This window comes from Heterocephalus glaber, unplaced genomic scaffold (assembly GCF_053883595.1).
Source record: "Heterocephalus glaber isolate CG9 unplaced genomic scaffold, H.glaber_assembly_v1.0 deba00001593, whole genome shotgun sequence".
NCBI lineage: Eukaryota > Metazoa > Chordata > Mammalia > Rodentia > Bathyergidae > Heterocephalus > Heterocephalus glaber.
In genome coordinates, this window is record NW_028258368.1 from 4,014,743 (window position 1) to 4,027,202 (window position 12,460).

A 12,460-nucleotide genomic window follows, 5' to 3' on the forward strand; every position below is an offset into this window, starting at 1 on the left:
AAAGCCATATTAAATGGAAAACTATGTTAATCTGCTTTCGCTCATAAATTTAAATCAGCTCTGTCTCAGAAATTTGCCTTCTCTTTCTCACATTGGACTATATAGTAAAAATGAACTATTCTACAGAGTCCTACTCAGACAGCACTACTTCCAAAAGCTTCTTTAATATGCATATGCATGTTTGTGTGTATGCATTGGAATCGTTGGCTTTGTTTTAATTGTTTCCTGATGGATATAATGTGGGCAATTATATAAAGTGAGTAGCAACGAAGAATTATGATAGATTATGGTAAAAGGTCTATTGTTTCACATACAAGAGAGCAACTGGAATTCAGTAAGTGTAGGTACAGTCATGCATCATTTAACAACAGAGATCCATTCTAAGAAATATGTCCTTGGGCCATTTTGGTCATTGTATGAACATCATAGAGTATATTTACGTGAACTAAGATGTCTATAATGTCACTGGACAATATAATCATACGGGACAGCCATTAAATATGTCATTAACTGAAAAGTCATTATTCGGCACATGACTGTACTCCTCTTATCTGAAATAGGCCTCACTCCCCTGAAATCCCAGATCATTTTATTATTTTTCTCTATTATCACAGTTTGTCATGTATAATAACTGTGTTTAGTGTTCACACACACTCTCTCTCTCAATCAGCAGCTACACATTCCTAAAGGAACAAAAGCCTATGTTCATCTCTGCCTTTCAGCACCACATTAGGAGTTGATTTATAAATATTTTAAATGACTGCCTTCATTTTTACAAATCATTATGATAAATATGCTTATAAATGTGTGCTATCGTAAGTAAAATTCAGAAGCCAGTATATTTCAGTTAAAGACTCAAGAAATTGGCTGTGCTCTTAGGAATAAATATTACAGTGCCAAAATATCTAGAAAATGATATCTTGTAGTGTGGTATTTTTCTTCTTTCTTTTAGCATTCCTGAGTCATAATACACAGAGATTTTTACAGGATAATTAATAAAACACATCTGTTGAATGTTTTGTAGTTAGGTTTTTTAAAACTCATAAAACTAGCTATAAAATAAGAATAATATTTTCTTCTTGCTGGTGTTGTGATTAATTAGTTAATATTTATACAATGTTTACAGTATTAGATGTCAAGTGAACATAAAATGACTAGTATTGTTCAGTATTTGCCTCGTGTTTCAAGCTTCAAAGCTCTATAAAAAAAGTCCTTAATATTTCTGTTGGTACTTTAGTACGAATTACTGTGGTGTTCTTATGTTAGCAGAAATTGGGTTTGAATTTAATATTTGGGACTCGTTCTGTCTCTAACTTGTCTTCCAGCTCCAAATGGATAAGCTGCCTTCCCGCCATGCCATTTCTGAAGTCATGAGTTGGATCTCTTTAATGGAAAGTGTTATTCAGAAGGATGAAGAGGATATAAAAAATGCTATAGGTTACAAAGCAATTCATGAATACCTTCAGAAATATAAGGTAATTAACACTTGGTTTAAATTTTTCGTGTACTTAAGGTATTTTATTTGAGTGAACTCAAAAACCCAAATTCTGGAAGTCAGGTCTTGGGATATATATTCCATACATGATGACCAGAGAGGAATTCAGAAACAGGAAAATTATGTCCCTAAGTATAGCCCTAGAAAGCTTGTCCAGTATTGGGAATAATTTTGTTATTTGAGAAATAATAGAGATGATAAAAATAAATATTACAATTTATAAATATTATGTGATTTTACCAGTTCTGCATCTTCTGCCTAATTACATGCATATGTATGTTTATATAATGTATACATATATATGTTCAACTTCTGAAAATGATAGGCCATGGGAATAAACACAAATTGTGCCATTTGGACAATGTTATAGAAATGACAATACTAATATTAAGGTAATCTAAGGTTTTCCAACTCCTGGTAAAAATGATCTATTTCTTCTACATGCCACCTTTTTTTCTTATTGTCCCCGCTTTTTCCTTAGGGTTTTAAGATAGACATTAACTGCAAACAGCTGACAGTGGATTTTGTGAACCAGTCTGTGCTACAAATCAGCAGTCAGGATGTGGAAAGTAAACGGAGTGATAAGACCGATTTTGCAGAGCAGCTCGGGGCGATGAATAAAAGTTGGCAAATCCTGCAAAGTCTAGTAACTGAGAAGGTAAGCCAGGTGTCCTGCTACTGCCCATTTTTACCAGAAACCCTGAGAACAGGCACCTTCTGCCAGGGAAACTTATTTCACACTTAGTATGGCTGTTTGGGGCATAAGAATGCTGCCAGCTTGGCTCTAAACTTTCTTTAGTCCTGTTATTTTTTTCTTTGTATATTTCAAGTTGTTTTTAAAGATATGTCTTAATTTCTCTTCCCTTTGTTTCAAGCTGACTTTAATTCTTTCTTGTTTACCAATAATAACCATTAATTCACACTTGATAAAATTAATTTCTTAAATTATATGTACAATGGACTGCATTTTAAGAATTCTTCATTTGGGAGGTAATAGTGGCTAGACTAATTAGCCTGCCACTGATTTTCTTTTAAAAAAATTGCAAGTTTAATTTCATTGTTTGCTCAGATCCAGATGTTGGAAGGCTTATTGGAATCTTGGTCAGAATATGAAAATAATGTACAATGTCTGAAAACTTGGTTTGAAACCCAGGAAAAGAGACTGAAACAACAGCATCGAATTGGAGATCAGGTTTCTGTTCAGAATGCACTGAAAGACTGTCAGGTAACTGGTCCAGGGGGCTTACACACATTTCCATTTCACAGTTTCATGCATAAGCTGAGAAAGGTTTTAGGCTCTGGGATCTGCAAGCTAAATAATTTTCAAAAGTTGTATTTGGTAACAAATTTCTCTGACTATGTGGCTAATAGAGGTTTTTCTCAACTTATTTTTCAGCTGCTTTTACTTATTTATTTATTTGAGACAAGGTCTCATTATATAGTTCAAACTGGCCTTGAACACAGCATATACTCAGGCGGGCCTTAAACTTGCTGTGATCTTCCTGCCTCAGCCTCCCAAGTGCTGGCATTACAGGCATGCACTACCATGCTCAGTTCAGCTGCTGTTAAAAATTTGAAAGTATGCAAATTTTCAAACACACTCATTAAGCAGAGAGAAATGCAGTAAATCCCATATACTGATCACTAGATTTAAAACTACAAGATTTTAAATACATTTGCCTGAATTCCCTTTTTTTCTTAAAGACTGGATCATACATCCCAGAGATCATGTCATTTTATCCCTAGACACTGTCATGCACATCTTTGAAACAGATATTTTTCTTATGTAACCATAATATTACCACAAAAATTAACAATGATTTCTTAATATTATTTCATGTTCAAGCCATAATCACATTTCTTGAATTGTTTTAAAAAAATTTTATTCAAAATGAGAATACAGTGTCTGTGTACTATATTTACTTGTTGGAGTTCTTAAGTTTCTGTAATATTTTCTCATACTAACTTGTTGCAGAAATTAGACTGATCTCATGTTCAGCAATAGCCTGATTAAGTTGGCTAATGTCGCTTCTTCTTTACCATGTCACGTCACTGCTTCTGTGCTCTGTACTTCCTGTGAGGGGATCAGCTCTAGAGCCTTGATTGGACTTCAGTTCCACCGAACTGGACAGGGTGACTGCTCCTTCTTCCAGTTCTGACCACAGTGAAGCTCAGGGAGTCTGCCTTTGCCTTGTTAGTGCTGAGGATGGAGGGTTCAGGTGGAAGGATTGCATTCCAATGTTTTCCAGTGACTGAGCAACACAGAATTTCCTCAGATAACCTTATATACACAAAAGAAATGTGAGCTCTTCCTGTTAATGGTGTAATCAAAATTATTGTAAAATAATGCACTTCTTTCACTATTTTGCAGATTAGCTATGACTGTTCTTATATATTGTTTCCGGCAAAAAATCCTTTCCCCAAATCTTGTTTTTCTATTTTAAATTTCTAAAGGAAAGAACTTGGGTAAAACAAATCTCCTTTCTGATCAGCATATTTTCTGTTTGAGACAGATATACTGTAATGAGAAGCTTATATTTAAGCACTCAGAGACTTAGGGTTTGGAAGAGGACTATCACATGCTCTGAAGGCTAGGCTCACCTGCTAATGGGTTGCAGTTAGGAAGTTGCATAAAAATGGCAAGGAAAAACATCCAATAGCGAAGTACTTTTAAATAATCTTTTTTTTTGAGACAGGGTCTTACTATGTAGTTCAGGCTGGCCTTGAACTCACTGTGTGTTCCATTCTGGCTTCAAACTCACAACAATCATCCTGCTTCAGCCTCCAGAGTGCTGGGATTACAGGCGTGTGTCACAACCCCCAGCAATAATCATTTTTAAAATGCTTCATATCAGAAGATGGGTATAACAAAGCCTAAAGACCAAAAAATGTACATCAGCTAGTCTCACTACATTTCCAATTTTCCAAGGACCTGTAGTACTTCTACTTTAGTCCGTAAATGCTAAGGTCTACAAATAAGCCAGAATTTCAAAATTTTATTTTTAGGGATGGAAAATCATATCTTCTGTTGAGCTCCTAGTTAAAAGATTTCTACTCATTTCAGAGAGCAGTTCTCAGTGTTAACATTAGCAAGGCTAGTGCTTCATGGCTGCCTTATTGGGATGACTTTACTATTGGAAGGCTGAAATACTACAGTAATGTAACTTCTCCTTTTTTCCCTTCCTTTCTCCCTCCTTTTCTTTTTCTCTTTACTATTTTTTTCCTTTTCTTTAATGCCTTCCCCCCCCCCCCCATTTTCCATTTTGTTTCTTTTCCTATGTATGTCTTCCATGTAACAGATACACACTGCTATTTGGAAAATATTATAGAAGTTTGGCCAAATTATACTACTCCAAGGACCTCAGTTTTCATCTCCCAGAGGGTCGGTTCAGGCACTGTTCAGAAAGAAAGCCTGTATTGCAGTTTAATGAAGTCTATATTAATACCATTTTATGATTTCAAATGAAAAGTTACTTCCTTGAAACAAAATCATGGAAAGAAATTTACCCACTCTGTTGTTTTGAAACATCACGGATAAATTACAGTGACCTAACTGGCAGGTTCTACTTGGCATTACCACAAACCTTGATAAAATTTATTGTCATTTTTGAGAAATTGTTCCTTTGGACCAAAGTGTAAAATTCAAGCCAGCATACTTAAATCAGTGACTGGATTCAGACTGAATTTTGTTTAAAAAATCTTGAATATTTTCCCAGTCTTTTGGAGGTGATTTATTAATTTAAAGCAATATAAAAACTGATATTTATGAGTTAATCCAAGTTGAGAATGATTTATTGTAACAAAAATGTTAGGTTGGGCCTTTCCATTATTGACCAGAAACAGAATAATTTTTAAAATTATTATTGAAAAGAAAGGAGAACACACCTTTATTTTGCAAAAAAGTTTCCTTCCTGGTTTTGCTCTTATGCCAACATCCATGTACAGGGCATCTATTGAGATGTGTTTCTAACCAGAAGATAATCCCTTTAATATTTCTCACTGAAAATAGTTAACACCTATAGATAAATGAGAATAAAATTAATTTATAATATGTGAATCTTAGAATCATACTGACAGAATTATTTAAAAGTATTTATTATATATCAAAATATAAATAAATATACAGTAATATATGTTAAATATAAACTAGGATTTTGATGTATGCTATTTGCTTTTATAGTAGTAAAGAGAAAAGTTGTAAAAAGTAAAGTTAATTTTGTTTTCTATACTACATAAAGGACCTGCAATCCCAGTAATTATTAGATTCCTTCTCTAGTAATTATCAAAGTAATTATAATATTCACAGGATTATAAAGTAGAGATGAGAGAATGAAATGGAAAACAAAAGTGATTTCTTTAAGCATGAATTTCTAAGTAATTGCATTAAAACAAAAATAGCTTAGTAGTAATTCAGGAGAAAAATAAATAAATTTCCTCTGAAATATGATACACTGCCAAGTGGATGAATATAATATCTTATATTTGGCTAGTTTTTGACATATTAAAAGCTACTGAATATACATTTACCTAATTTTATATCTTTAGGTAAGTAGAAAATATTTTATTGTCCCAATGAAGTAGAGGGAAATGAAAAGGTTGAACCACAACAGAGACAAGAGACAATAAGAGGCATACAGTTATAATTACTATAGCAGATACTAGGCTTATCACTAACACCATATCACTAGCTACCAAATCTCAATATTACTATCACATATATGGATTGTGAGAAGGGATGAAAATCATGTTTACATAATTGAGACTTTACCCAAACTTAAAGTATTTTTGGATTTTCTTCCTTCTAACCTCCAGGGCCTTAAAATATATGTTGGATTATGACTGGGACATGGGAGATCTTTTCCTCATTTCATTTTCCCTTCTTGAACATTTCATCTGATAGTTATAAATGCACATCCTGAAGAAAATGAAGATTTGATTCATGAAAAAAAAACCTCTAGTCTTTCAGAATCACATATAATTGTAGTGTTTTAGAAAGAAAGGGAAGATACTGTAATGGAAACTCTTTCCCAACCTTCTGATTTCCCATGTGAGAAACTGGGACACACTGGACGTTATTCACTTACACAAAGCAACACCACTTAATAGAAGCAGAAATATTTCTGAACCTCATTCTGAGCACCATTCTATCACATTTCTTCCAAGAGGGTAGGGAGTGTAACTTTTTAAATGCCCAATGATAATCTGACTTTAAAAATCATTTTACCATTTATGGCACATTTTTCTGTGTAACGTTTTAAAAAAAAATTACATGATGTTATTTCTTTTTCTAGTAGATGATCAGATTTTATATCCTTTAAGTTATGTCAATTCCCCAATAGATTAGAAAAAGCTGTATTTTTTATATTTAAGTGTAGGAAGAAATATTGCTGTGGAGACCCTTTTTTGAGAATGGTAATCTTTCGGATTCGCAACAGACTTATAGTACCCAAAACTATCATAGCGCAATTTCAGGGTACCCAGGGTTCCATAATAAAATCGTTTGAAATGATTATTTTTAAAATATTTCAGGACCTTGAAGATTTGATTAAAGCAAAAGAAAAAGAAGTAGAGACAATTGAGCAGAATGGCCTTGCTTTGATTCAGAACAAGAAAGAAGAAGTGTCTGGCACTGTCAGGAGCACACTGCGGGGGCTCAACCAGGCCTGGGGCAATTTAGACCACATGGTAATGTTGCTCTGGGCGCCTCAGCTCCAGGACTGCTTGCTAGCTCTTGTCCAATCAATCTCTGGGTTTTAGTTTCCTTAAAGTGACTTTGCAATTCATTACCAAATCTATGTATCACCTCTTCGTACTGTTAAGTCCATTTCATTAACTGCTTTTTACAAAGAAAACTCTAGCTTCTGGTGCTTCCTCTGAGAAACATTGTGATAAATATTACTCACTCCTTCCCATAGCTTTCAACACCACCTAGGCACAGATAATTCTCAGCATCTTTCTCCAGCCTTATTTTGCTCCTGAACTCTATAGAAACAGAGACTGGGGAATTCAACTGGGAGACATCTCCCAACTCAGCTTTCTACTCTGTCTTTACCTTATCTTGAACCTGGCTTGAAATCTATTTTACTATATGGATTTTTGTAATTACTGCAAATGTTTGGAAACAATTTACCGTGAAAGTATAAAATAAATAGTTTTTTCATGGAAATATTGCCTCATGAAAAAACAAACTAGTATAAAGAGGAAACAGACTGTTTAAATTCCTGTTGATCTTTTTTACTTGCCTCCCTGTCTGTGTCAGGGCTTCCTAGGACAGGCCTGGAGCCTGGCTGCACCTGTGGGGATTGCCTCATAGCTGACACAGCACTTGCTTCATCCTGTGGTCCATCAGATTACTTTGATTGGTTGCAACAGTTTCCCTTTATGCAAGAAGAGAAGCAGAGAAAGCAGATGCAGATGAGTTTATATGATAATAAAATATGATAATCAGGCCCATACGTACTCTCCATTCAGAGGGTTAGTTTTACATCAGTGTTGACATCCAGGAAGTCCAAGTAGACATCTGATAAAATGATAAGGGCCAAAGTAAAAAATTTTCTGATACAAATACATACAGAAAATGGCTTTATATGTTTTGTCTTAAGATATTCATGTGAGAGTGTGTGTGTGTGTATGTGTGTGTGTGTGTGCACATGTGTGCACATGCCTATATACAGATGTCATTTCTTGGGACCATACTACCTGGATTTAAACATAGATTTCTTATTTTCTAACAGTATGATGGTAGGTAATTTTCATTACCTCTCAGCACCTCAGTTTCCTCATCATGAGATGGGGATAATGATTATTCCTGTCTCATAAGATTGTTGTCAATCCAGTGAATTAATACATTGACAACACTCAATATATTTCCTAAATGCCTTTGTGCAATACAATTACTTCCTCTCACTTTGGAATATATATATATATTTATTAGTCACCTTTTAAGCATTTATATTTAGACTGAGGGTTCAACAGTTTGAAAGGCATGAATTTCAAAGCTGCTCATTTTACCTTTCCCATATTTTTTTCAGTTTTTTTTAAAATACCCAAAACCCTGATGTTTATAGATGCTAATATTTTCCATCTACTGAGTATATTTTCTATCATTTTAAATATCACATAATTACAACAACTGTTCCTCCTTTGTAAAAGGCTGGGCAGCTGAAGGTACTGCTGAAGTCAGTGCTCGACCTGTGGGGACATCACAAAGTGGCCTTCGACGAGATGAACAGTCACCTCATGGAAGCCAGATACTCCCTGTCCAGATTCCGACTGCTGACCGGCTCCTTAGAAGCTGTGCAGGTTCAGGTAGACAATCTTCAGGTAAGGCATGAATTTAAAGCATCCTTAACACTATTTTTAATTGACTAAATCTAATAACCAGCAAAGATTGCCAATAAATTGTTTACATTTAGGTTTTTTTTTTTTAGTACTGGGGATCAAACTCTGGAACTTGTGCTTGCAAGGCAGGTTGCAGAACCACTGAGCTAAATCCCCGGCCCGACATTTAGTATTTTTTAAATCTTTAAGTTTACGTGCTTTATTATGACTTAGTCAAATATGCCTGTGGGCACCAAGTTCTGGATGAGTTGCTATATGAGTGATTGTAAACTTCCTCTTATGTTATAAGTCTCTGCATCAGTGTATTTAATAAAATGATTTTATGCCAAATCAACTTCCTCCACCCATCGTCACTGCCTTTTGTGTCTTCCCTTTCTCTTTTTATCCTGCCTTTTCAAACACTTTCTAAGGGATTAAAATGAAAACAAAGAGAAAAATAGCAAAAGTGGTAAATGTTTAAAGCATGAAGTTATTTTTTCCCTTCAGTGTAATAGCAGCAGGCTGTTCAGTGTCTCCACCATTCCTCTTTCCCAGCGCTCACTGCCTGCTTTCCTATACCTCCATTCTCACTCAGTCTAGAACTCATTGCTGCTTTTTCTCTTAGCTATGGCACAAGCTCCCACCGCAGGCCACTGTCCTCAAATCACTGCTGCCCTCACTCCCCTGCACACCTGGGCATTGGGCCACACTCACTTGTCACTGCTCTTTCTTCTTGACTAATAATGCAGACCCTGGGCAGTGCAGGGCCAGCCCTCAAAGGACAGGATGCCCAGGAGCCCGGCATGTGCCTGTGGTTCTTGTAGCTCACTTCCCTGACTTGGCTCTCAGAGTTGATGTGTTGCCAACCTCCTGCACAGTGGTTCTGAAGGGAATGTCTTTTTTAGGGTGGGGTGGAGGGAACAAGGATGAAATGTGTAAATGTAAGTTCTTTTGACTTTAAATAGTTGTTGCAGATATCAGGAATCCTTCAAACTCATTTTGAGCATGATAAATTTAAAACCACACTTTGTAACTTTGAGGATGTTAGAAGTCTTTTTCAATTTAACATAGTCTATTTTTAACACTTACAAGAGTTATGAAAGGATTTAGTGCCCTTCCCTTGAATATTTTGATTTAAAGGCAATCAGATATTGATGTTAAATAGCACTAGATTTTGCAGCCCAGTTTGCCTGGGAAATTCTATTAAGAACTCAGTCTATCATTTTGGTAACATTTCCAGGAAAACATCATCTTCTAATTCCTTCCTGGTCTTTGGTGGAAGATTCCACCAAACCTCCCTAATGCAGGCAATTTTGAAATGTGCAGTGCATCATCATTTATTATAGTCATGTTCTGTGCAATAGACCACCATTGCTTATTTTTTCTGTCCAGCTGAAACCATGAGCATCTCCCCTTCCCTTTCCCAGCCTCTGGGTAACCACCATTCTATTCCCATTTTCTGTGAGTTCAACTTTTTTAGACATTTCTAAAAAAGTACTTGAGATGATGATATGTTAATTAGCTTAATTTAATCACCCAACAATGTAAATATGAGTTCCGATATCACATTGTGCTCTATGAATATATACAATTATTTTTGTCAATTAAAAATACAATTAATTTTTTAAATTTTTGACAAGAAGAACATCCAAAGATAGAACTTAGAGATGGTACTCAGAAAAGCTATGACTTGCAATCTCAATTATCAGGAGGTTTTGGAAGAACCGCTATACATGTGTCAGCAGAGTCCTGGTATTTGGCTTTGAGCATCAGTGGAAACCACAGTGTAATGGACACTACTTATGCCATGACCATAGCTTCTTACCAGGTACAGGAGAAGGGCACCTGCTGTGGTCATTTCTAGCAGAATCCCAGATGCCACTATAAAAATGTTCAATTTCAAACCATCTCTTCCCACAACCATAAAAACAAAACCATAAAAAGGGAAAAAGCAACTATCTAAATGAAGCTTATACAGCAATAGAGCAAAGTCATGCATGTGTATAACTTGGAACATTATTTGAAACTTGCTTATTAGAATTTAGATGCTGTCATGTCATCTGTGAGACTTTTTCTTTGGGCAGAATCTTCATGATGACTTAGAAAAACAGGAAAGGAGCTTAGAGAAATTTGGCACTGTCACCAACGAACTATTAAAAGTGTGTCACCCACCTGTGGCAGAAACTCTCACCAATACCTTGAAAGAAATCAATATGAGGTATGCAGTATGCTAACTTTACGCATTATTTATATCCCAGCATTGTTGTAAGTGTAATGAGAACGTTCTGAAATTTTGAAGTTGAGCTCTTCAGATTCTATTTTGATAATGTTTTTATTTTCATAAAGTGAATGTAACATATATATAGAGAGAGAGAGAGAGTGGAGATATTTAGGAATAATTAGAACTACTATATGCCCAAAGATTGCTCACATCTCTGTTATCTACCTTTGAAATATAAGTGTGACATGTTACTTTTTATTGCATTAAATAGAAATGAGTCATCCCTGCAGTATTTCTATATTCACATGAACCTTGATCGTGAAAAGTAAAATAATAAATAACAGCATTTGGTAAGAGATGATTGTCTGCTCATGCCTGTTGGCTCCTCTTCCCAGATGGAATAACTTACTGGAAGAGATTGCGGAGCAGCTGCACTGGAGCAAGGCCCTCCTTCAGCTTTGGCAGAGATACAAGGACTACTCCAGTCAGTGTACCACCACGGTTCAGCAGCAGGAGAAGCACACCAATGAGCTGTTGAAGGCAGGGGCTAACAAGGACATAGCTGACGATGAGGTTGCTACGTGGATTCAAGATTGTAATGTACGTGTAGGAGCTACCCTGTTTCTCCAACATGCCATGCCTAGACTTTGCAAGCTTAGCAGGGCTAGTACTGATGTGTGTAAGCTTGGTTATGTCTCACTCAGTGACAGTTACCTGAAAATCACTGTCTTATGTATATTTCGGAGCCTTCTAGGATTCCAAAACACAGACAAGTTGAAGGTATACGAGGTCTCCTCCCATTATTTCATTTTTTCTCACTTTTCCTGGTGGAGTATAATCCATGAGAAAGATTTAGGTTATCTGTTTTTACTGAGATGGTCAGTAGAAGAAATTATCTCATGAGGTATCAAATTATATCTTGAAGAAATCAACTGGTAAAGTCATCATCCACTTAGGGTCATTATCAGCTCTGTAAACATCAACAATAGTTTTGTCTAAAAATTTAGTGGTGGAGAGAATTCTTTCTGTCTTGGTTTATTGGTATATTTTTTAATAGCTTTTAAATAATTATCTTGTTCACTGTAGCTGCCAGTAAGCTACTTAAGGTTTTCAAGAAAGGCGCTTCTCTTGTTTATTCCATTACATGACTCTTACTGTTTATCCTTATTCGTCTTTATTTTAATGAACTTGTTACAAAAATCATCTCATAAACTTTCTCAACTCAGTTTATAAGGATTAGGAAAGTTATAAAAACTATGTAAATAAAAGTTTAATGTACCCTAGTATCTTCAACCTGAGCAATAACTTTAACACGAAAGATGAACACTTACAATAAAGACAGTAAGATTTGGGGTGTGTGTGTGTGGGTCTACGTAGTTTATCCCATAGTCACTGTGTGAGTGTAGCAGGCCCTGGGCCAGCAG

At 35.5% G+C, this 12,460-nt stretch overlaps 1 protein-coding gene across 19 annotated transcripts in view; it reads left to right on the plus strand.

Annotated features, from left to right (window-relative positions):
* Nucleotides 1-12,460, plus strand: part of Syne1 (spectrin repeat containing nuclear envelope protein 1) — a 473,610-nt gene that overhangs the window by 371,536 nt on the left and 89,614 nt on the right. For all 19 annotated transcript variants that reach the window (XM_087193553.1, XM_087193567.1, XM_087193559.1 and 16 more), the window contains 7 exons: nt 1,326-1,475; nt 1,977-2,153; nt 2,565-2,720; nt 7,025-7,180; nt 8,648-8,818; nt 10,900-11,033; nt 11,432-11,636. In XM_087193553.1, the coding sequence (XP_087049679.1) occupies nt 1,326-1,475; nt 1,977-2,153; nt 2,565-2,720; nt 7,025-7,180; nt 8,648-8,818; nt 10,900-11,033; nt 11,432-11,636 (1,149 nt within the window). The remainder of the gene's footprint in view (nt 1-1,325; nt 1,476-1,976; nt 2,154-2,564; nt 2,721-7,024; nt 7,181-8,647; nt 8,819-10,899; nt 11,034-11,431; nt 11,637-12,460) is intronic.